Source organism: Boleophthalmus pectinirostris, unplaced genomic scaffold, assembly GCF_026225935.1.
Source record: "Boleophthalmus pectinirostris isolate CB_2022bp ecotype Guang Dong unplaced genomic scaffold, ASM2622593v1 HiC_scaffold_10, whole genome shotgun sequence".
Taxonomy (NCBI): domain Eukaryota; kingdom Metazoa; phylum Chordata; class Actinopteri; order Gobiiformes; family Gobiidae; genus Boleophthalmus; species Boleophthalmus pectinirostris.
In genome coordinates, this window is record NW_026570971.1 from 19,067,124 (window position 1) to 19,092,206 (window position 25,083).

Below are 25,083 nucleotides of genomic sequence, written 5' to 3' on the forward strand. Positions count from 1 at the left end.
TGTCTTGTTTTCATTTGTGCTATAAAGTGGTACCAACGAGACAAGGCAGAGCATGGACTCACCCAAAGACCCACTTCAAACAGAAACGGAGTGAGAAATGTAAACGAAATACAAAGAGTTGTGGACAAAAGCGATGAAAATAATAAAAAAAGAGTCACATGTTTGAGCACACACTCACTCCCTCACACATCTAAAATGAAAAACACTCTAAACGGCAAGAAACCACTTGATCACCTGAAACCAAAACACACACGTCATACAAAAGCAGATAAACCAGCGTGTGGTCGCCATCTTGTTTGTAGTTCAAACTGTGCTCTCTAAGATCCAGTCCGAATCGCAGCGGCCTTTTTCAGAGTCCTCGGCCTCTTTAGCGAGTAGCATTGCACTCATTGATTGGCTCCTCTTGTTCCTCATTATACGTCCTAGCTTAGGAGCAGCCCCCTGCTGGAGCGTGCTAGTCTTTGAGCCCCCTTCACTGAGGGAGTACCTCCGGCGAGCCCGGCTGCGGCCCCCATCCTCCACAGGGAGAGTCTGGTACTTGGCAGAGCAGGAGGAGGAGGCGCGAGGGGCCCGGCGGAGGATAGGAGTGTCCCTGAAGCGAGGGCTCGGACTGGGCAAAGTGAGTGGGCTAAACACTGAAGGGGACTGGTTCAAAGAGGTGGAGTTGTTCCGGTTGGTGTTGAGGTTTTCCAGAGGGGTAGAGAGAGGGAGGAGGGCAGAGGAAGGACTGGAGGAGGCAGCAGAGGAGGGGCGAGGGAGGGCTTCAGTCAGGACGGTGGAGGACGAGGCGTTGGAACAGGAGGAGCCCGGTTTGCTGGGCGCTGGTTTGCGTTTTGGTTTGGGCAGTGAGCCAGTGGAGGAGGGAGAGGAGACCTGAGCCCTCTCACCAGTCAAGGTCTTCTCATCTATAGCCACTGTGGTTGTAGTGGGGCTCTTTGCTGTCCACGTCTGCCCCATGCCTGAGGTGGAGCAGTCGGGCAGTGGAGACTCAGAGGACTGGACCACAGTGTCTTTGGCCCCTGCTCCTGCCCTTTTCTTGGAGCTCCCAGAGGAGAGATCGTCCAGGCCAATGGAGCCATGTTTGGAGGAGCTGGGAGTGACCGTGCAGCCCTGAGACTGGGGCCCGTTGGTCTGAGAGTGCACATTTGTCATGGACAGGGAAACTCCTTTGCCTCCATCTCCAGGGTTACACACCTAAGAGAGACACAAGCGAGGCCATGAATGATTTTTTTTTTAAACCATTTCAGCATTGCATGTTACACCAATGACAAAGTATGTTTTACATATATTAATGTGTGCTCATTAATATAGTCAGTGTATAATGGAGATACAAACAACATTATCTCCAAAATCCACAGCTAGCCTTAAAGGCAATGAAATAGAGGCACAGATAAAAGGCAGAAATATTACCTTTTCAAGATTGTTCTTTTACCTTCTGTCAGCTGTCAGTTTTCTAGCAACAGGTGCACTTAATCTCTCACTTTCTCTCTCATATTCATCAAGCCATTTCAACTACACGCGGCAACATCTATTATTTGGAAACTTTATTTTCTCTTCTTTTTCAGTATCAGGTTAAAATTTCTTCTTATAATACAAAAAAGGGTGCAACGCTATAGGTTATTTACCTGACAAAGGTGGAAGTCTGACTGAAATATGTCAGGTAAATAAAAATAAATAAAGGTAAAGATAATAGCGTTTTGCATTTTTTTGTTGTTTCATTAAAGGAAAATGGAAGTTAATATGCAACTCTGCACCAGCAAATGAAACGGTCCAATGAGGTTTATTTGGTCTTTCGATAATTTATTAGTTTTTTTTTTCAGACCAAAAGTTTGTTTTCATACCTGACAGTTTCGACTGCTCACTAGTGGTCTACCTCAGAGTAGTAAAGTGATGTTACTGTGACATGTCCGGCCCAAAAAAAACAAACCCCGTTCCTGGACTAAAGAAGCAATCAAAATACAGAAACATGCCCACGGGACTATAAACCAGGACGAGGGGGCTTTGTTCCTCTCACACACCTGGGATACTCTCCTGAGGAAGTCAGACTGCAGGTGGCGCTGTCGTACTGCCTCTGGTAGGAAGACAGTACCAAAACCTGTTTAAATCAGCTGAGCGACACGTCACAGCAACATCACATGGCCACTCTTAAGAAGACTAAACTGTCAAGTACGAAACTCTTGGTCTGAAAAAATAACCTAATAACATAAAGCAAATGAAACAGTCACCTTAGCCATTCCATTTCTTTTTCACCATCACCAATGTTTAAACGGAGATGTACCTTCACCACAATCAACCTCTGTGTTTATCTCACCTCACTTTTTTCAGATCTGCATACATATCCCCTGGTTATATGATAAATCTTACAAACAAGTGTTGAATTTTATAATGAAAGTGAAAGTGAGTGAGAACCCCACCTTGTATCTTATCATGAGGATGATGATGAAGACCAGCACAGAGGCCACGATGATCCCTCCAATAATAATGATCATGGTCCCGCCGAGAAACTGCGACTGCATGAACTGACACCTCATGTACTCGGACTCTGTGGAGAACTGAACACAGCCCACCACCCGTGTCGCCGTCAGGGAGGTGATCACGTCATCGTAAATGGCCAGAACGCACAGGTCATACTGGGTCCCCGCCGCCAGGTTGTTCACCAGAAAGTTCTTGCTTGATGGAGGGATCATTCTGTGGAGACAAGAAAAGAGAATCAGCTGTTGGTGAAGAATTAAACTGGGAAGTACAGTATGTTATCCAAAAACTATCATTCTGAGTCAGTAAAATAATAGGTTGAAGGGCCTGTACCTGATTGTAATTTCTTCTGGCTGAGATAAATGGCCTTTATATCAATCAGTGTATTGTAAATGTAGATAACTGAGAAAACCAATAAATAAAAGAGAAGCTATTGGTTACCTCTTTCAATATCAAGAGTGAAAACACTAAGTGGGTAGAGCCTGATGAGAACCATGTCAAAATAACTGCATGACATTATCCTAGGTGTACAAGTACTTTTGTCTTGCAGCTGCTCTGTATTACTGAACATGGCACATTGAGCAAGAGGCATGATGAAGTGCTTTTTTTTAAACAACGAGTTATACAGTCTTGTTATTTATGTGGGTAAGATGTCATGCCCAGGGACACAACAACAATGCTTGAACAAGGTTGTGCAGTAATGGGTTATTACACAATGTGAAATAGAAGAACTCTTCAGAAACCTTATGACCACAACATGAGCAACAAAGCTAAGACAGACCACATTCCGAAAATAGATACAAGGTTAAAACAGGAAAAAAAAAAAAAAATCTGGGAAGGAAGTTTCACTGAAGTATCACAGACTCAGCTCCACTGTGAATAAGTGCTGCTGAATCCTCCAAAACAAAACCCAAAAGTCATCAGTAGGACAACACTCTAATTAAATGATTTATTATGGTGCAAATCCCTGTAGCAGATGCCCTCCCAGATTTTTACTATCCTGATCGCAATGAAACTCCCATCGAGAGCATTCCAGGGCACGGAAAACCAGGCCAGATCTGATTCTATAGTCTTTTCGATGATAGTTTGAGCCTATGCCACTCGTCTCTCCCTCTCCAGATCTTTGTCACATCGGTGGCAGTATGTGTGCATTTGTCCTCCAGTTTCTCCTGTCAGCTTTTCCCAGGATTGGCTCATTAAAATGCTAATGCAATTCCTCATTAAAACCAAAAGAGGGCTGGCGAGTTCGCAGGACCGACGCCCCGGGTGCGCAGAGGAAGAGCTGAGGCGCATTTGGCCAGGTTAAAGCACTGGGTTTCCTCTTGCACTTTAATGAGAGTTGGGGGGAGAATTAAAATGTGTACGACAGATTTTCAGTTTTTTTTTTTTTTTTGGTTGGTTGGAAAGTCCATGTGGTAAATATTTATCATAGTTTTACACCATTCAAGTGGCAATTTTTGGAAAAAAAAATTGGAGAGTAATTTTAAAATTGAAAATTCCATCCAAAAAGCTGGCCAGGCAGAGAGAGTGAAAGCGTTTAAACAAATAATTACCATTGTGTAAATTCAATGAGCTTTGGCCCTTTTTTACAATATGGTTGCTAGGAAACAGTTAGGGAATTACCTCTGCTGCCCATGTCCAAACAAAAAAGGGAACGCTAGATTTTATTTGAGTGAATATAATGATGTTTACTGTATGATTTAGTGAAATTAACTTGCCATATATCCACTTTACCTTTTTATCATGAGCTCGAGCAGTGTGAGACATTATATATGACCTCATGAACATCATCTTAGCATGAATACATCATCTTAGCTCACCCCTTGCTGTTTCCATCCTTGCACTAGTGAACCTTGTCCACTGAAACACCCTCACCCCAGAGTACGGTGTCATTATTTGTGCGAGGAGACACAGAAGTCACATTGTAGGGTGCAGATTAATCAGAAGGACTATTCTTACTTCAAGGTGTTAGAGCAGGGTGATATAGACTGATTTTCTTTTTTTAAATGAATTTCTTGAACATGTATAATACTCACTATTAATCATTTCAATTTAAATAGTGAAATATCTTCCAAAGTCTTAAAGGTGCACTATGTAACTTTTTGTTTAGGGGTCCAACACCTGCTTGTTTTTATGCATGTCATTTCTCTGCCTAGAATGTTCCACAGTATGACATTAAACAGCTCTATCTTACATTTAGTCAATTCCAGGTGGTTTTATAGCTCAAAAAAACTAGAAAAACAGGCATTCTGACTTTAAGCGGGATTGCCTCTCCACAGATCTGACCTGTAACTTGGTCTGCTTTGGTCTCCATGATGATAGAAAGGTTTAATTTCAGACAAAACAATTATGTCTCCATGGATAAAAGCATTTCACGGACCTTCCACCAAGAAAAGTTACACAATGCACCTTTAACTCTGCTCCAAATCACACACTTTTACTAGCAGAGGATTTGCTGTAGATCTCCTAAATAAAAAGACCAAAGCAAATTAGAAATCTCAATTACATTTGATTACCTGCACCAGCTACTGTATATTTGCATACACAGGCAAAGCAGACAGAGATTCATTTGGCTGTTATTGCCCCAGCCTTGAGCTTCATGCAAGAGAAGAGTGTAAAGCAAGTTTCTGCAGCACTTTTTACTGTTTGTCAGTTTTGTTTGATGCAGAGTTTAACAATGTCAGAGGCACAAATAGAAAGCATTGTTTACCAGGATATGAATAATACATGACTCTGAGGAATGCATTTATAAATCCTTTGTATAGCATATAGAACAACAAATAGCTATATGTCTACAGAATAAAGGTTTATAGAATCCTGCAGTCTCTTCCCAAATGTGAGCACTGACTTTTGCGAATATTTATTTAGATTTCTGGATGTCATTGACTTCTGTGAAAGAATGAATTGAACTTTGAGGGACCTTACCTGGAGATAAAGTAATAAATAGCAAAAACATTGTGACGATGTTAGAGATGCTGAGACTAGTATCGAAAGTAGATATTCACTCTGACAGGTGACATTTCTAAAAAAGCATCAGAACAGAAATTAACCTTTCGCTTTAGAATGATCTTGTGCTGTATTAGAACAAGAATAAGAGCACATAGACTAGTATACGCCCATGGACTACTATGGAACATACTTCGCCAGGCTGGTGCCACCTATTGCCTCAGCTCAATTTCATTTCTCTCCTGCGACTAGGTCAGGAATCGGAACACACTAGACGGCTTACAAGAACCCCGGAAGTTGTAGACCGCGCACCAGCTAGTCAGCGAAGAGCTGAACCAACCTGGGTTGCGATAGCAGACTGCATACGCTATCCTCCTTTGGACTTCCTTTGTCAAATACAAACTTCTCATTTTTTATTGCACCTTTAATTCGCAAGTTCACCTCGCAGAAACGACAATGATCACTCTCTGCTTTGTTTGCTGCTGTGCCGCCAATTACGCGGACACCACTGAGTTTTCCGGCGCATTACATACATCACGACCAAATAGCAGCGATAAAAAAGTACTTGCCTACCGTTGAGCGAACGAATCCTAATGCTGCGAGATTAGACACACCTGGATGACTGGGGGATTCCATGATAATATGAAATAAACTATAATTTAATGTTGAAAATCACATTCTATTGTCTAAAGAAAGAGTGTTTTCAATTATCATCATGGTATTGGAATCTGTATTCAGTATCGAGTTTATTCTATCTATCTAAGCACACACTAGGACAATTCTTATGTACTGTACAGCAAATATAACACAAGGAACAGGTACAGTTGCAATGTAGATGTCTAAGATGTTTTTTTTTTAAAGAATTAATGAGAAGACCTTTTGTAGATGCATAGGAAAAAGGAACACTATCTACCTTAAACGCCACTGAAATTATAACCAGTTTCTTTCACATTTGCCCTGACCGAGTGTGCAGGTGTTGGAGTTTTACAGAAAAAGCTGAAGCTAAAAGAAACAGGAGAAAACCCACTCAGACACAGGTGGGAGACGGAAAATCCATATGGGAAAGACCACCCAGCTGTGAGGGCAGGAGAGCTACCCTAATGCCTCTTACATGCCTCTTATAAACCTCACAGCTTTTGGCAAGAAAGGCAAAAATAAGACAAAAGGAGCTACATTTGATAGCACCATAACACATAACTGTAACATCTTCTGGGAGCACACAAAATCAAAGGCGTCTATACCGCTTGTGACAGAATCTTCCGCTAATGAACTCCCCATTGCACAGCTACGATTTACAACCCTTAGCAGGCACATCGAGATATTGGCAGTGTGGTGCGCTGTATTGAACTATGCCCCGCCACATGCTGAGTCCACAAAATACATTTATATCATGCAAATCCGATGAGATGATTTTCTTTTTTTTTTTTTGTACTCCATATGATTACTTCCTGTCTGTCGGAGCTGTCAGGGTTGCGAGGCCACCCACACGGACTCATTCATAGCGGTTCATTTCGTGTGTGGTGGAATGGGGTCGCTACTGTTTGAAGGCCTACAGAGGGCAGATGATTGCTTTGGCGGAGATCATTGCACTAATCTATCTGAGGGACAGTGCCAAGGCTTCAGTCTCGTGTGTGTGTGATTCATATGAACAGACATCTCATTCACTGTATCCATATGTGTGTGTTTGTGTGTGTGTGTTTTGTGAGAGCCTTTCAGGAACCGTAATCTAGCCTCATAATTGTCAATGAGCCTGGATCCCTGCCATGGCAAATTATATCAATCAAAAAGGTGTGCTCACAAAATTGAAAAAAAGAAGGTGCTAAAATGATGCTAAAAACATCTGTACTAACAGCTAATTTGATTCATTTGGGTTAAAGTCTCAAAATCTGGGGAACAGTACAGTGCAAGAAAGTTACCATGGCAATTATGAGTAGTCTAAACAAAAGATTCCCAGAGCTTAAGGTTTGATGACCACAAAACCTAAATCTGAAATGGCATGGGAGCTTATCGTGCGTTTCAACTATACCTTCTTCAGTATTCCTGGGTTTAAGCTTCCATTTCATTTCTCTCCAGCGACTAAGTCAGGAATTGGAATACACTAGACGGTTCGCAAGAGTCCCGGAAGTTGTAGACTGCGCACTGGCCAATCAGTGAAGAGCTGTGAAGCCATGACATCAAACTCAAGTGCCTGTCTTGGTTCCTTTTGTCATACAGCACAACAGTAAACAAAGATGGATGTAGACGGAAACATACATTATGTGTTGGCCATGATTCCCGAGATCGAGGATTTAAAGCCAGAACAAAGAAAATGTTTGGTGAATTTTATCAAAGGGAAAGACGTTATTGCTCTTCTTTCTACGAGATTTGGCGCATTACATACATCAAGACCAAATAGCAGCAATTGGTTAAATAAAAAAGTACCCACCTATCGTCGAGCAAACAAATCCTAATGCTGTGAGGTCAGATGGTTTCCACGAAGTGAAACCAACTGATGAATCAGGCTAAGTTTTGATGATCACAAAATCAAAACCTAAATCTGAAATTGCATGGGAGCTCATCATGTGTTTCAACTATACCTTCTTCAGTATTCCTGAGTTTAAGCTTCCAATTCATAGCCACCAATTTTAGGACTTTTCACCGTTCAAAGAATTCTTAATTGCTTTATCACCACCCTAAAACCCATGAATAGCCTGCAAAGTCACGAATACAATCATACTTTCAGCTTTAGTCACAAGACAAATACAAGTTTCATGAACCCAACAATGAACTATGACCAGACGGTTGTGTTTCAGTCCCATTCACTTGATTAAATAGAAGACAACCCCTGAAGCCACACACACGTTATTCAGACTGAGTAAAGTGTTTAGTGGTTGGGGAACAGAATGGAGGGGTGGGTTAGCAGGTCAAGCTGGCCCGGTGTGATAAGGGTCCAGGCTCCAATAACATCCACTGTGTGACTTCTTATGGATGTATCAGCCAGGCACGCACCACTGTTTTAATTCCTGTCTTGGCCGATTCAGAAGTAGTTCAGCCACTGCTCGAGTTAATGCGAATTCCAGCCAATAATCAAGCCACTATCTTTTAAAGAAGTGGAGCCTTGATGTTCACTCACATGGACATAAAAACACTTGAAAATTTGTTTACTTTTTTGTCAAGAAATGTGGGTCACAGATTTGGAAAAAGTAGGTTGTCCAATTATTTGTGAAAATGATATTCAGTGCTACTGGCTAGAGCCTTCTGTGCTACTGCTAAATGCCAGCTCCAAATGAAATGGCTCCAACACAGATTTTTTTTTTTTTTTAACAAACAAAATCACATGTAAAGTTGTGTGTTTTAGAACATTATTTCAGAGTGTTTTATACATTAATAATATCTTCATTGTTCATTTGATCTGCTGAGATTTCAATACAACTTCCACCAAACTTGAGTGGACTGAAGCAGTACAAACACTTTCATTGTCTTTCTTCTCAAGCATTATCTTTACACTTAAAGACAACTTCAACCACACACTTGCTCTTAACATTTACAAGTTGCTGGTTTGGAAGTCGAAAGTGAAGAGGATTAATGGCAGTTCAACTTGTGCCCCATTACCGCTGACCTCAGAGCTAATGTGGCTTACGCAGCAGATGGCTTGGTGCCATGCTAATAGGCTAATAGTGCTCCTGCATGACTCTCCAGGCAGTCAGAATGCATAGCATCGTGAGCTTCTTATCTCTGTGTGTCCATGCACAACGCCCTGACGCCACAGCCCACCTGATCACCAAAACACCTCCAAGTCTGGGGGAGAACTGTGATCTGCCAGGTGCACTACGTGAACACCTCTGCATTCATGTTTAATCAATGGAGCTCAGCTGGAAGAGCCAATAACAGTTATTTAGACTCTTGATCTTCAACCAGTGTGCTGGGGAACCCAAGCGTGCCTCAAGGCGTTACAAGGTGTGCCTTGGGAAAATGTCCAGTTTGAGTGAATAGTTACACATTTACGTTTAACTGAATAAGAAGGCAGCATGGCGGCTGAGTGGCTAGCACTCTCACCTCACAGCAAGTAGGTCCCAGGCTCATTTCCCAGACCTTTCTGTGAGGAGTTTGCATGCTTCTCCAGGAGTCTGTGGGGGTTGCTCCGGGCACTCTATTTCCCCCCCTCATACCCAGAACATTAACAATAGGTAAAGTCCTCCAGCTAAGGTAGTCCTGACTAGTTCAGGATCTGGAGATGGGTCAAATGCAGATGATACGTTTCCCAGTAAATACCTTTACATTAACCTTTATATTAACCTTAATTTACCACGTTGGAGTGTCCTTCTTCAGTGTGCCTATTTCTACACCAAAAACAAACCAATCAACAAATTAAGAGAGCCAGACAGTAACACTGAAAATATTTACCACACATACATTTATTTTTAGTGTTTAGGTGTCACTTAGTAATATTATAGTAGGTTAGTAGGTGGTGTGTTGCAGTTAAAAAAAAAAAAAAAAAACGTGACTCAAAATGGTTAAAAAAAAATCTGACATAGCCAATTAGTCGATTAGCTTGGCAGAAATGTTGCCGAGATACACGTGGGAAAGAACTCGCTCCCCAATTAAGCCTATAATTATAATTTAGTTCCCTATAAAACAAGTCTCCTCAGAGTGCAGCAGCATCAAGTAAAAACTATAATTATCTCATTCCTTTGATTCATCCTCTTCATCAGACCTTCACTATACGCCTCTTTACCTCTGTTTGAAAACCTCCAGATTTCCATTTCACTGAGCACTAATGAAAACTGATTTGAGAACAGAGTTTTCTCCCAGGATTCTAAGCAGAGGTGGTGTAAGGTTAATGTGTAAATATTATGACCATATTTGGACTTCTGGGTGAGATGGCGTCACAGGGACTCCACAGCTGTACAGGAAACAGGAAGCTCTCTAGCCCAGAGTGGACTCAATGTGCTTACCTCAGCTCTGCTCTTTCTGCAGAGTCAACCAATAAACACTGCAGGGGGCATTTCAGGCCTTTGTTTCCTCATATCTACTGAAGCACGTCTTTAAGCAGTAATGTTGTGGTATACAGTGCCCCAAAGCCTTGATACATTTTGCTATAACATTTATTGAAGTTTTCTCATCCCAAAGCACCTGAACTCTGCAGTTACAGCAACACTGCACAGGGACCATATAGACACACAACCTTTTATTGCATTATTGCTTACCTGATATTAGAGGGAAAAATGTAAAAAATAAGCTCAGGGCTGCAATATATCATGATTGGAAAAAAAAAAAAAAAGCAAGTTTAAATGTAATTAGTAGCTGTGTAACGATATCCAAGTCTCATGATACGATATCATCATGGTATGAACCTCACGGTACGATATGTATTGTGATATCATGGGAAAGCTCAGGATACGGTGGGGAGGCTCACGATTAAATATGTAACAATATCCAAATCTCTCGGTATGATATTTTCACGATATACATATTTATATTTATTGCGATATTTTATGGAGGCTAACAGAACTGTGAATATGATACTTTTTCCTCTTAAAATGCCTTGACAAGACTTAATCCAAAGAACTAAGACTTAAAAGTGCTTAGAACTGTTATTTCTTCGAGTCCACACTGAAATGGAGCAAAGGATCATGCTCTATGTAGTTCTCTCTGTCTTTTTTTTAGCAATTGCTGCACCATAACTCTTTATTTACTTATAATTTGATATATTGTGATTGTCCATGATATTAATGTGAGAACTTTGACGATACGATATCACGATATTTCAGTTATTGTTACATCCCTAGTAATTAGCAAATCACCAAGACTTCAATTAATTAAAGGTGTGTTGTGTAACTTTTTTGGTGGTCTGTCAAATACTTTTCTCTATGGAGATGTTATTGCTTGGTTTTGGTCTTAAGGAAGATAGAAAGGTTTAGTACCATACTGTGGAACATTCCAGACAAAGTTACAGGTTAGATCTGTGGAGAGGCAACCACTCATGGTCAGAATGCTTGTTTTTCTAGGTATTTTTGAGCTATAAAACCACCTATAACTGAATAAATGTAAGATAAAGTTGTTTAATGTCATACTGTGGACCATTTTAGGCAGAAACAGAATCTATAAATACTTCTCAATTACATATTACAACTATGAGGTCAACATTAATATATCGTCCTTAGAACAAATTGTATTTCTAACCCATCTGCTACACTCATGCCTACTGTACTCAATGCTATGAGGTCCTTTAGCTTTCTGTACGGCTGTGTTGAGTTTTCACTGTGCAGTGTTCATGTTTAAAAACCCCACAGAGCACTTAGAGCAATAGCATGTTGCATTAGGTTTGTGTTTATGGGGCTGTAAAATGGGAATTGGGGCATTAGAGCTGCATAAGTGGTGATGTCTGCACTTTTTACACCAGACTGAGATGTTAGACCTGGGCACTGGAGAGACCATGGGATGAATAAAGCCCATACTGATATTTGATATTTCGGAAAAACAAAGAAAGAGCTGGAAACTGCAGACTAAACAGAATAGCTATGCGTATGTAGCTTTGTCTGGAGAGTTGGGCATTTTAGGGAATAATAACTAAACAAAACTTTCTAAATGGGGTTACTGGTTACATCAAGCATCTTTGTATAGTGACTACTGCCTCTACTGTACAAATATGTTACCGTGGGCTTAATAAATAAATCAATCTTGATCTTATTATTACCAACATATTACAGGTACTATCACTGAGAGGTGGGACCCAGTCGTTGTTTTGCAAGTCTCAAGTAAGTCTCAAGTTTTTGACCTCAAGTCCCATGTCAAAGACAGGCAAGTTCAAGTCGAGTCTCAAGTCACTGGCCCATAACTCTAAGTCAAGTTCAAAACGTCTGCTTTGAGCTTCAAGTAATTTCAAGTCTTTCAACCAAAGAAACAAATGTAGCTTAAATTTTTGCAATTTATAATACTTTTAAACTAAATCGTACTTAAAAAGTCATGGTATATGAGTATTTAGAGAAGAGTTGTAGAAATGCAAATTTTTAAGAGCTTAATAACAGTTAATGTTGTCAGCTAGTCTAAGCATCAAGTCTTCTCAAGTCAAGTCCCAAGTCAATGACCTTCAAGTCAAAGTGTAGTCCCAAATCTATTAGTCTATTTTATGAAGGCAAATCTCAAGTCCAAAAAATAGTGACTCAAGTCTGACTCGAGTCCAAATCACAACTTGCAAGACCCCAACTCTTCTATCACTAACACTGCAAGTGTCACAACTTCTTCCAAAAGCTTTCTCCTAGTCCAATACTTTAAACTAGTTTTAAGAAGTGTATTTTATTTTATTTTTTTTACTTCTACTAAATTCCACAACTTGCTATACTTTGCTAAACACCATTTTATCAGGCAAAGCAACTTTAAAGCAGACCTATTATGCAAAATCGACTTTGCAGAGTTTTTAACCATGCATACTAGTAGCTATTTCCCTTTCTCATTTACCCTCTCGAGGTTGTATTTGGAGTGATTCCTGGATGTTTGAGCAATCTTGAGGCACTTATTTTCAAGACTCCATATTATGTTAACTACAACTTCTAGTCCCATTGGGCACTAGACTAACTATACAGCAGACACAAGCAGAATAAGTCTTTTTTTAAATGAAATCTTGACAAGAATTAGGTCATAACGTGTAGGTGCAATTCCACTGACTCTCATGTACCTTATCATAACAATAAAATCAATTCTTCTACATAATAAACATACATTCACCCCACCATTTGAACATCTATTCCTCTCTCTAATTAAAACACAGGCTCAGTCATGCAAGCCATTCATTAAAAGCAGCATTAACTCTCAAAAGTGTGAACTAACTGCCTGGTGTTTACTGGCTCTGTGGCAGTTTTATTGTCAAGGGTCAATGTTGGATTGTCACTGGTGAATGGAACCGTAAAGGCAGTGAGGTGTAAATGCCCAGAGTGTTTTGGTTGGCCCCGTGTCAGCAGAGGTCAAATGTAAAAGGTCACTGTATTATTGCCTGCAACTGGGTCCTGCCTCAGCCTGACCCGCGCCGAACACGGGAAGTGCTGAGGTGCAGATAATGCCGGGGTCGATGGCTCAATCATGCAGTAAAATTCACATCTGATTTACTCTTTTGGCTAAAGGTCAGTGCACATTTATGTTCATTGTAAGGTCTTTTACTGTGGTCAATACAGCTATAATAATGTGTTCAGTACATTACGTGGATATTTGAATTATGTAGAAAAGAAAATGTTTAAGCAGATGGTTTCACATTTAAATGGCCGGTATTACACAATTTTCTGATCTATGTTATAATGTTGTTTCCTGTTGTGTTCACTTCACATGTTTAACACACAAATCCTGCAACCTAAATTCTGCTCTCAAACTGAAAACGCTTTGCTCCACCTTGTGATGTCATGTGTAATACAGGAAGTGCTCCACTGTGTTTTTAAAGTCTACACCTCCTCACTAGAATCATTGGGATGATTTCAGACTTTGCCAATCTCTACTGAACAAAAAGTAAAGGGTAGCTGTTTACCTGAAAACTACTGCTTCATTACATCACAAGGTGGAACAGAGCATTTTAAGATTTGGGGGTGTAGAAAGATTACAGTATAAAGTGTCACAAAGAAAAAACAAAACAAAAAACTTCATACTTGATTTTGATACCAAGGAAAAGGCTCAATACTAAATATTGATATAATGACTATTTTAGATAATACTGTACCATTTCTAGCACAAAATAATAGTAGTATATTAGTAGTATTTGTCTTTTTTGTCAAATTAGTAAATTATCAGTACTAGTTTTTATATTGATTATCTGTATCAATTTGTTTTGACAGTCCTATATACAACTGAATATTGTAAAAATATACTAACGTGTTCCTCAATTTCTTATTTCCAAGAATCCATTTTAAAAGCACACACATGCACAGTCTTTCCAATGTAAGTTCACATAATCCTTTCATCCTGTTGTTTTCCAAAGAGTTCGTAGACAGAGATAAGACTGTGCATGTAACTCAACTTTGCGGTTTGTAATTCTATCTCTCTGACATCAGCCTATTTGATGGCCCTGCTGTACCCGCTGCATTATTAGCACACCGCAAACAACTGATAAAATGTATGGTTAGCTTCAAATGATTTGGCTGTTGTTAAGTTACATATTTGTCCAGTTATTGCTCTTTAAATGCTCTGTACATTGATCCAGAATGCCTTTAAGGGCCTATACTATGCAAAATTGACTCTAGCTAGAATGCTGTTACTCATCAAAACATACCTTGTTTCATTCACACATGTAACACACTTGAGTCATCTTTTGTTCTTAGTCTGTCTACATGTCCAAAGTTCAAAATACACTTACACTAGTTTTCAAGTTAATAGAGACCTGTTACCTTGTGTGTTAACATGTGAATGAAACACAACACAACAGCATAAGAAGGGTCCTTTAAAACATGTAGCAAGAACTTCTACTCTGTTGTGTACAAACACTTCCTCAAAGTAGAGAACATCTTGTGTATGCACCAAATTCAGTTTAAGTTTAAAACATTTTAATAATCCATTTTGCAAAATCATTCAACTGCTTTTAGCACCAAGAAATACTTAATTTGCCACTTGGCATTTGAAACAATTAGTACAGGCTGTTGGATAAAAAAGAAATCACTGAAAATTTCTGCTGCTTTGTTTTGAGTAGATGTTTCTTTCTTTCTCTTTCTCTCTGTAGTTTGTGATCACCCAGTGCTGAAAGTCAATACTTAAGTAGTAGCCCTGGTGTTATAACAGCACATGTATCAGTCTGCATGTCTCAAGTGTCCCACAACTGGACATTAAATCCATGTTAGCCAGAGAGCTGCTCTGCCCATGACTTTGACCTTCCAACCAGAAGAATTGGTGCATAGGCCATTTCTACAGCGATCAATAGAGAATCAACCATTACAGCGATTCCATTTCACATATGTAATGTATTACATGTCCAGGAAGTTAAGCAAACCAATGGCAGTGGCCTGCAAGAGGCATTAAACTGTCTCATTTATTGTAGTGTTTATGCACAGAGCATGCAGACTGCCGGTATGTGCCCCATTTCCACTTCCAGACAGGAACATTAAGATAAAAGTGCACTGCACCACTGTCAATCAATAGGCCTCTTATACGGAAACCGGCATGGGCAACATCTAGAGCTGCATAACATGAGAAAAAATGAATATAAAAAAATACACATGAAAAAACATAATATTGCGTAAAACATTGCCATTTTTGGATATATTTATTTCAACTTCAGCTGAAATAAATCTGAAAATAAGTCACCACTGTACGACAGTGAAATGTAGAAAAACTACATTTTGTCATAAAAATGTTAAGGACTGTATTGCTCAAATAAACAAAATGAACAAAATTATTTACTCAGAAATATTAGTTGAATTTTTGATGGCAAACGGGTTAAATATATAGATTTTACACATGCTGATATTGCAATGACTAAACTATAACCCAATGTATAGCCCTTTAACCTCAAAGTCCTCCTCCTCCAATTTGACTCATTTTTCCTTGTCTATTGTCTCCTTTCCCCTCTCCTCTCTCTCTCTGTGTTTAGGTAATGAAAAAAACAGGATCAATGGGAAGCAGCTTTGTGCCAGCCGAGGTGTTGAATGGAAATCAATTGCCTATCTAAAGGCAAGAGGCCGGTAAAATAACACCCAACAACACAGTGGCGACTCACAGCAGCATGCGGGAGTGGCGGTGACAGAAAGCAAGAGGGGGAAAAGAAAGGAGACCGCAAGAGGTATGAAAGAGGATGATTTGGGTGCTGGGTGGATGTTCAATCACTCGTCCGCACAGAGCACCCATAGGCGCTTGTTTGTCATGCTTTCCTGTCAGTGCTTTGAAGAAGTGAATTGAGAGCTGGGTGAAAATGTTGAAGCCACATACCAAAATATGTAGGGACAAGTTATATACACAGAATGATAGTTTTGCAGTTCTCAAAACTTTAAGCCTCAATATACTTCTAATATATATAGTAGAGTGCAGCAGGTGTTGAAAAATGTTAATTTATCATGTAGTTTAATAGTGCATTTAAAGGAGCATTATGTAACTTTTCTCCACTTTTTGACTCCAGGGAGATGCTTTGGCTGGCAATTGTTTGTCTTACTATCTATTCAGTTACAGGTGTTTTTACTGCTCTAAAATATTGTTTCCCAAACAATGTTTTTTTTTGGGGTCACCTGACATTGTGTTGCTCTCCCATCCTACACCCGGACTGGAACATGCTACAAAAATGCAGACAGGCCAACCTATCTCATTAAAAATGTTGAAATGTTAAGATGTGTTTTGTATAATTTCTAATCTTTTTGTAATTATTTTATTGACAGTTTTGTTCCAATATTACTGGTTCAGTTGAATGTTGAAAAGAAAAACAAATGGGCTACATTTAATGTCCAAATAGACAACTTATGGATCCTTTTATTGCTGCTTCAATTATTGTTTTTCATTGTTTAAAACTTGAGTAATACTAATTGTTCAGAGAGACACCATCAGTCAGTCAACAATAAAATATCATCATTAATGTTAAATAATGATCAAATCCACCTTCATTTTGTGATTTATGAATATTGTCTATTGACTTGGGTCACGAAGGTTTGTGACTTTTAAAATAAGGATCCTCACAAAAAAGGTTGGGAAACACTGTTCTAAAATATATTTTATTAACTATATGGGGTTGCCTCTCCACAGATCAAGGCCTGTGACTGACACTCATGGCATCACCAGATCCTCCGTCAGAAAAGTTACACTGTGCACCTTTAAATTACTAAGTGGGTAAAACAGAACAATTACAACAAGTTTTCTATTATTAATAATGTGACTACTATTAGAAACACTGACCACCTTTGTTACTTCTGCTTATTCGCTTTGCCATTTTACTTCGTTCTTGAACTACTGTTGTCACTGGATAAAACCACATGGTACAAAAACATTAAGTATCCTTTTTTATATTTTAAAGTGACTGAGATGATCTTTGACGATGGAAATCTCTAAATCCCATTGGCACTGTGAGTTAATGATGTATTCTACTGTGTAAGGCTTAGCTGGTAATTGATGTACCCAGATTAGGAATAATATGGTGTGCAGATAACATCAGAGAAATGATCTCCTTCATCCACATCCATCTGTATCCCTTCTGTCTTGGAACCGTTCACAATACATAAAGATTAGCACGATACACGCGATCAGACTCAAACAGCCACTTTTATAACATTCACCTTCTGTCCATGATGAGCGATACTGATGAATGAGGATTAGCTCTCATATTAAAAGCAGATAATAGCGCTGGCTAAATGGGCTATGCTATGTTTGCTAATTCGATCCATCCATCTCTGAGGTAAATATTTTTGCTCAAATACTCATTCCCTGGGAGTTTCGGTCTGTGTGATCCAACGCAAACACGTGAAAGTGAAGATGGGGGCTCGCCAATATAGTGGTTATGCTAAGATAGCCTACCTTATCCAGCCTTTTTTAAACCTGAAGGTCTGAATTAGCATGCCGATGTGGACATTTTTTACAATGCGTTAAAGCCGCCATTGATTTAGCAGTAAACAGCCCATTTGCTTTATAGTTTTAATTCAGCTCACTTTGGTCGCCTGTTCGGTTTTTATTTGGGCCAATCACGCTTGCTAACAGGATCATTAGCATTAGCGTCTAATCAAATGTAATCCAATCTTAAACAGGCCAGACTGATGGTATCTGCACGAGACATATTGGTTAGTTTGCATTGTGCCAGAGCCTTCAATTAGGTGTGTTCTTCTTTAATAACGCAATAGCTACTCATTTACTGCATTTACTGTTACTAGTGCCATACATCTGTGGTCTAATACCAAAATGTTCTGCAAAAAATCCTGAAAAACTTTTGAATTAAGACTACTAAAGGAGTCACGATAACACATTCTGAAGTGCGATATATTGCAAAAGAAGAAAAAAAAAAAAATCTCCTAGTGGTGCAAAGAAAATGTACGGTAAATATTGATAAACACAGTAAATATTGATGCCCCAAAAAATATTGTCCCAACCTTATACTGAATGATAAGTCAATATAGTAATTATGGCCTAGGCCTTGCTGTACGCCTATCCTCGTATCTGACATGGCTACTCTTCCAACAACAATGGATATATATGAGTGCCAAAACTCCATGACAAACAACTGCTCCTAAAAATGTGCTCTGTTTGCAGCGAGTGGTGTTTTGTGAGACTCACCTATACACCAGAGAGTCGTCCTGGCTCCCGTTGTACTGTATCTGGAACATGCGTATTCCGGGGATATTCCTTTGAAAGTTGAACTTTATCAGTGCAGTTGAAGATGTAGCCTCGGCTGTCACCACTCTCTTATCTGCTCCCTTCACATCGCCCGTCACATTACTGCCATTGGCCCCTCCTCGCGTGGATGTGGAGATGTCTGATGATCCCGGGTCTGGCTCCTGGATGTTGTTAGTGTTGTTGGAGATGTGAGGGAGTTTGATAATCACTAAATCCACAGTCTGGTGTGCTTCCCCGGCTGGGTTTGAAGAGATACAAGTAAAAGAACCAGTGTCTTTGACCGTGCTGATGAGGATGTCCAGGGTCCCGTTGGTGTAGACCAGAGTCCGAGATGAGTTGGAGACCAGTTTTCCCTCGGGAGAAATCCAGTGGATGGCAGGTTCTGGGTCACCTCTTGCCTTACACCTTTCAGGAGAGGGGAGCATCCGAGTGGAACATATTAGTACACAGACAGAATGAGGTCAAGCGTACAGTAAAAACAGAACAGCACTACACAGCAGTTTGGTGGAACCTTCCATTTCCCCTTGGGACTCAAACAGAAAATATGTCTTGAACATTAGCTACCTTGTACATCGATTTAGCTTAGTCAGTTATGCAATGTATTACATTGTACAAATAACACTTTGGATTAGAAATAACTGGGTGGCATTATGATGAATGAGGCCACTATAGAAATGAAAGTACATGATATGAAATAACTTACAATAAACGTGTACAATCAATGCTTGTCTTGTGCAAATAAAAGCAAATGAAGGCTACTGAATACTTATGGCACAATTACAGTGAGCAATGACTGTCCCTGAGTAAATGTCAGGGTTATGCTGAAAAGAGCTTGGGAATATTGGATGTGACAGTTTGTAAACATATGAAAAGCAATCAGGCCGTGACATAGAACAGTTTACTTATGGGGCAATCATTCACTGCCCAGCCCAAGCACGCCTGACTTTGGGAAGGTTATACGACTCGCCTCAGTTGAAAAACTATGTCACAGCCCAAATTTATGATCATTAATATGATGAAAATCCATTCAAAATGTGAATAAAAGGCAATGCAGTGGTTTGATACATGGAAATAAACTTGTAAACTTAACTTCTAAACTTAACGTATACTAGATAGAAATTGATGATAAAAACTTTTATTGTGTCCTTTCCCATAACTTTTTCCATATCTTTTAGGTTATTAAGAGTAGATATTAGGTGGGCTGACCCTGCTGATCCCCTCTTATATGACATATATATGAGGACCACCGTCAGCTGCAATAACAGCGACGCAATAATAATCGTGGCGCACCCACTCTCCCCCTGCCAGCCCTTTCTCATTCCCAGACATATCTATATTTGAAAACATAACATCTATCATGATTGGGAGCGTGTGACCAATATATATGCAAATGAAGCCATCACCACGCCTCAGTTTCATTGTTGTTTTGATTTAGTTTGGTCCCCTCTTAAAATTTTACGCTGATGTCCCTGTTAAGCGCTCCATTGAACAGTTGGGCAATTTCAGCAGCTTGTAAACATTACAGCTACTTTATAGCGTGTGATATCTTAACTGATAACAAAATAAAGACCAATCCTTAACAAAAATGGCCTTTATTAATGACATACCTGAGTGCAACCCTTTGACCTTCCAGGACCCTCATCTCATGGGAGTATCTGGTGATGAGAGGAGGTTCACACAAGAACTCCTCTTCAGGAATTGACCAGAAGTAGCGCCCAGACAGGTGCTGTGGAGTGGCACATGTCTCCAGGTCATCTTCTCGGTTCAGTCGCCTTAACCACAGTAACTCGCAGTTGCAGTGGAGAGGGTTACCGCCGAAAGACAGCGCAAATGTGGATGGGGTTAGCACGCCCGATGTGGCCAAGACCTGTGGTAAGAAAGCAACATTAGTAAAAGCTGAAAATGGATAGTTGTAAAAGCAGAAGGGTGACTTACTTGGGCCCTTAGGAAAAGTGGGTCTGGGGGGAGCTTTTGGAGTTTGTTGGAGGTGACGTCCAAGCGGTTGAGTTTTTGTAGCAGGGAAAATGTCCCCTCTGGAATAAAGTCCAGCATGTTGTGGTCTAAACTCAACGTGTGAAGACTTATCATTCTCTGTTTCAAGAGAGAAGAGAAATATTATAATTTTGATGTACTGATTGCCACAAAAGTGTTGATAGGAGTGTATCTTTGTGTATCATTATAACTATATTTTTATTTACAAAAGTTATAAGAAACAAATGCATTTTTTTAGTTAGTCACTCTTTTTACTGAAAAATCAAACACCTAAACAGGACCATTAGCACTCATATTGATGACAGGATCCTGAAAAATTAGTTGCTTAAATCCATTTTGTTTTCAGACAATCTTTAAACTTTTTTGGCAGCCCATCTAGAATCCTGTTTGATTATGTAGCTTGCAGTAGTCATGGATTCAACAGCACGCTGAAACGGATGACCTTAGCTCACTCGGTCGTCCATTGTCATCACGTCTACCTTCATTCAATTCAGCATTATTTACATCATCTGTTATCTAGGACAAAACAAACCTGAATGGCCTCCCACGGAATAGAGTCTAGATTATTGTAACTCAGGTCCAGTTCCTCCAGCGCGAGCAGGTCATTGAACGCTCCCTGGTGAATGAGGACCAGCTGGTTGTTGTTGAGAATTAGATGATGTAGCTTGGACATCCCGCTAAAAGTATCATTGCCTATCCTTGTCAACCGATTACTGAAAAAAGACATAAAGTATTATCAAAACACAATTCCTTAAAAGTGCACTGTCTAACTGTTTGGTTGGGGGTCCGTCACTAATTTGTTTCTTTGGGTATGTCATTGGTCTCCCTGGAATGTTATAGTTATAGTATGACATTAAACAGATCTACCTTACATTTATCAACCTAGAAAAACAAGCATTCTGACTGGGAGTGGGATTGCCTCTCCACAGATCTGACCTGTAACTTGGTCTGGTTTGATCTCCATAAAGATAGAAAGGTTTAATACCATACTGTGAAACATTCCAGACAAAGCAAAAACATCTCCATGAAAAAGCATTTGATGGAACTTCCAAAAGTTAGTTAGGGTTCTTACCTGTTGAGGTGAAGGGCTCTGAGGTTCTCTAGATCAGCAAAGGCATAAGGTGTGATGTACGAGATGGTGTTTCGGGACAGAGTTAGATCCACCAGACGTGTCATGTTTGCAAAGTCTTTCCTCTTCACGCTGTGGACAGTAAACAGCATAAATATGAATTCATGAAAACAAAATTCCTCAAACAGAATTCCTGCTGAATACTTTCTAACGGAATATGCAAGTGAATCTCTAATAGTGCATTTCTATATATATCGTTTAAAGCTTTCACATGTGCTGTATGAAGTCTTCAAAATAGGACTGGATGCCAAATGGTCAGTCAAATTTTTGACTCATTAAAGGTCCTATATTATGCCTTATTGACTCTTATGAGCATTAAGACATGTTTTAATGTTGTAACCTCATCAAAAACATACCTGGAGTTTTGTTTCATTCACACATGTTTGAGTAATCCTGCATTATTGGGCTGTGTACATCTCCAATGCTCAAAAAGTTAACAGCTACCTTTTACCTTTAGTTCAACAGAGATCGGCAGTTCCAGACCTGAAATTATCCAAATGATTCTAATGAAGGTGTATGGATTTTAAAAACACAGTGGAGCACTTCCTGCTTTACCACATGCCATCACAAGGTGGTACATAGTGTTTTCTGTTTGAGAGAAGTTGACACCCCCAATGTTTGTGATGAGGAGACAACATTATACTATAGATCAGAAAATAGTGTAATATAGGCCCTTTAAAAACAAATAAAACCAAATCATTGACAGTTACAAACTAATCTTGATCTCATGCTAAATCCCATATGGTTTTCATTCAACTGGAACAAATCATTTAATTTTTGTGGCCTATGAACAATTACCAGGCTTGGTGAGAGAACCCATGCATGTCTCAGTTGGCATCGCTATCAGAACATTGCCCCGAGCAGCTCCACTGACTATTCTAGGATTTTGGCATCCGTGTCATAGGCGCCATTTTGAGGACATTCGAAACAGCATTATTAATTTTAGTTTTGATTTGTTAATTGCTATGGCAACTAGGCACGAGTGTTTCATCAGTCTTTAAAATCTATGAAAAGACAGACTAAACCATGGCTCAAACTTTCTTTAAAATTCCAAATGTGTTTGATTCGATCCTAGTGCCTGAGGTTAATGTGGCTCATAAAAGCATCCAGGGTAATGCCTCATCATCACCAGAGTTGCCCCCGGCTCTGCAGCACCATCAGTGACTAGTGTTGTTTTAGCAGCTGTTCAGAACCCCATTAGGATAGAGCTTTCCAGAGAACTGACTCTATGAAACCGATATAGACGCATTTGAAAGATGAGTGCCAAAAGCTAAACAGATCGCAATACACTCTCAATTAGCATGCTAGGATTAACTTGGGTGACAGTGGCTTATGGGGTAATTGTCATTGTATAACTGAGAGGCTGGCGGCTGGATCCAGGCTCTAACCGGTGCTAACTTGGTGCCATTGTACTTGTACTTGTGCATGTTTGAATGCTTTGTATGAAGGTAGTGTGTGAGTCGCAATGGTTGGAGGAAATGATGATGATGATGATAAATATGATTACAGAAGTAGTTTACCATCATTGAGTATCGGGAGGAGATTATTACTGCTACTAACTTCCAAATGTTGCAAATGTTATGAGTACCAAAGCCACTATAATCAATCTCACGTTTAGATGTTGGTGGGGTTGTGTCAGTGTCATTTTCACTCGCTATATCTATTTTATATTTTGTGTTTTTAGTCGTGCCAAAAAGAAAACTCCTATCCACAAGTGTCTACCGGGGCTACAATGAATCACCCTCTCAAGTAGAGTGGCTGTCCTATTGACTGTCCCCAAGCCTAACCTGGGGACTGAATGCAGATCTGAAACTTGTCCAGGTGCCAAGTATCTGCTTTTGGCCTGTGCTGACAGGATTTAGGAACTCAATTTACTGATAGTCCAATACAGAATGTGTAGGCTGCCACAAGGGCCAGTCAGATTTATGAGTCCCACGTTTCAGTCCAGTGATTAAAGATCAAAACATCATTCTGAGCAAATATTGGCCTCTTACAATCCTGCTCAGCCTCCGTTCACCATATTTTACGCCTATTGATGGCAATCCCACTGAAATATGTACCACTGTATTGGTGGCAGCAGTAGAGAAATCATTTTTATTTGTGTAATTAGCTTAGATGAATCATTGTAAAAACTGCATTAGGTCTGAAATTGTATGGCATTTAATACTGCGTTTGAATAGTTCATCTTAGCAAATGGCTGGCCTTGAGTCTAGACACCAGTATTATGTTTGAATATTGTAATGTTAAAAATATTTGCATCACATTCCAGACATTGAATTAGACTTCCAACTATTTGAATGCTTATTTTGAGAGAGCAAGTCATTTGAGTTGATGGCGGTCACATAGATGGACACAATGGGAGAGCTTTGCCAGGTTGTGCACAATGTCCAATTAATTTATGTGACGTGCCAGAAAATTTTCTATAGCAACTCTTGATTTATAGTTTTAAATTTAACAGTAGCGGATATGCTGAAGGTCATTCTTGGCCATCAATGTAAAACTCTTTAATTAATTTTTTTAACATCAGTATCCTGCGTACTTAATTAGTGGAAGCATTACCTTGTGACGAAGTTGTCGGCCAGCCTCAGCTCCACCGTGTGCCTGTCTATGTTGGGAGGTACAAACAGCAGGCCTTTCTTGGCGCACAGGGTTGCCAGGTTGGGTGACAGGATCTGACAGACACAGCGTTTGGGGCAAATCTGTGCCCGTACTGCCATGGCGACCGCCAACATCACACATAGCAACAACCTCTCCATGGTTACCACCCCACTTGGATGCAACACCTGGAAAAGAAAGAGAAAATGGAGTTGTAAATATCTTGAGTTACTGGTCTGATTTGTATATCCCCTTTACAAACACACAGCTGCTTAATGGGCTGCAGTACATTGTTGTAGTTATTGTCAGAGATGGGACCAAGTTGTTGTTTTGCAAGTCTCAAATGAGTCTCAAATCTTTGACCTCAAGTCCAAGTCAAGTCCCAAGTTAAAGACAGGCAAGTCCAAGTCGAGTCTCGAGTCATTGTCTCATAAATCCAAGTCAAGTCCAAGTTGTCTGGTTTGAGCTTCAAGTCTTTTCAAGTCTTTAAACCAAAGTACCAAATGTAGCTTAGATTTACGCAATTTATATGAATTACATTGGATTTAAAAATGTATAGTACATTTATATATGAGTATTTATATAGTATCTAAGAGTGGAAATGTAATTTTTTCCTGTTTCCTTGTTTTGACAAGATCTTAGTGCAAATCATTACAGTCAGAACAGAAAGAATTCAGATTGTGAAAAGTGCCTCTCAA

At 39.7% G+C, this 25,083-nt stretch overlaps 1 protein-coding gene across 1 annotated transcript; it reads right to left on the reverse strand.

Annotated features, from left to right (window-relative positions):
- Positions 1 to 303: 303 nt before the first annotated feature.
- Positions 304 to 24,546, reverse strand: lrfn5a (leucine rich repeat and fibronectin type III domain containing 5a). The gene is made up of 8 exons (XM_020919756.2): positions 24,350 to 24,546; positions 21,734 to 21,862; positions 21,194 to 21,374; positions 20,605 to 20,760; positions 20,277 to 20,536; positions 18,610 to 19,074; positions 2,415 to 2,688; positions 304 to 1,194 (listed from the first exon to the last, which is right to left on the reverse strand). Exons 1-8 carry the CDS (start codon positions 24,544 to 24,546, stop codon positions 304 to 306), a joined length of 2,553 nt encoding a protein of 850 aa, XP_020775415.1.
- Positions 24,547 to 25,083: the final 537 nt, after the last annotated feature.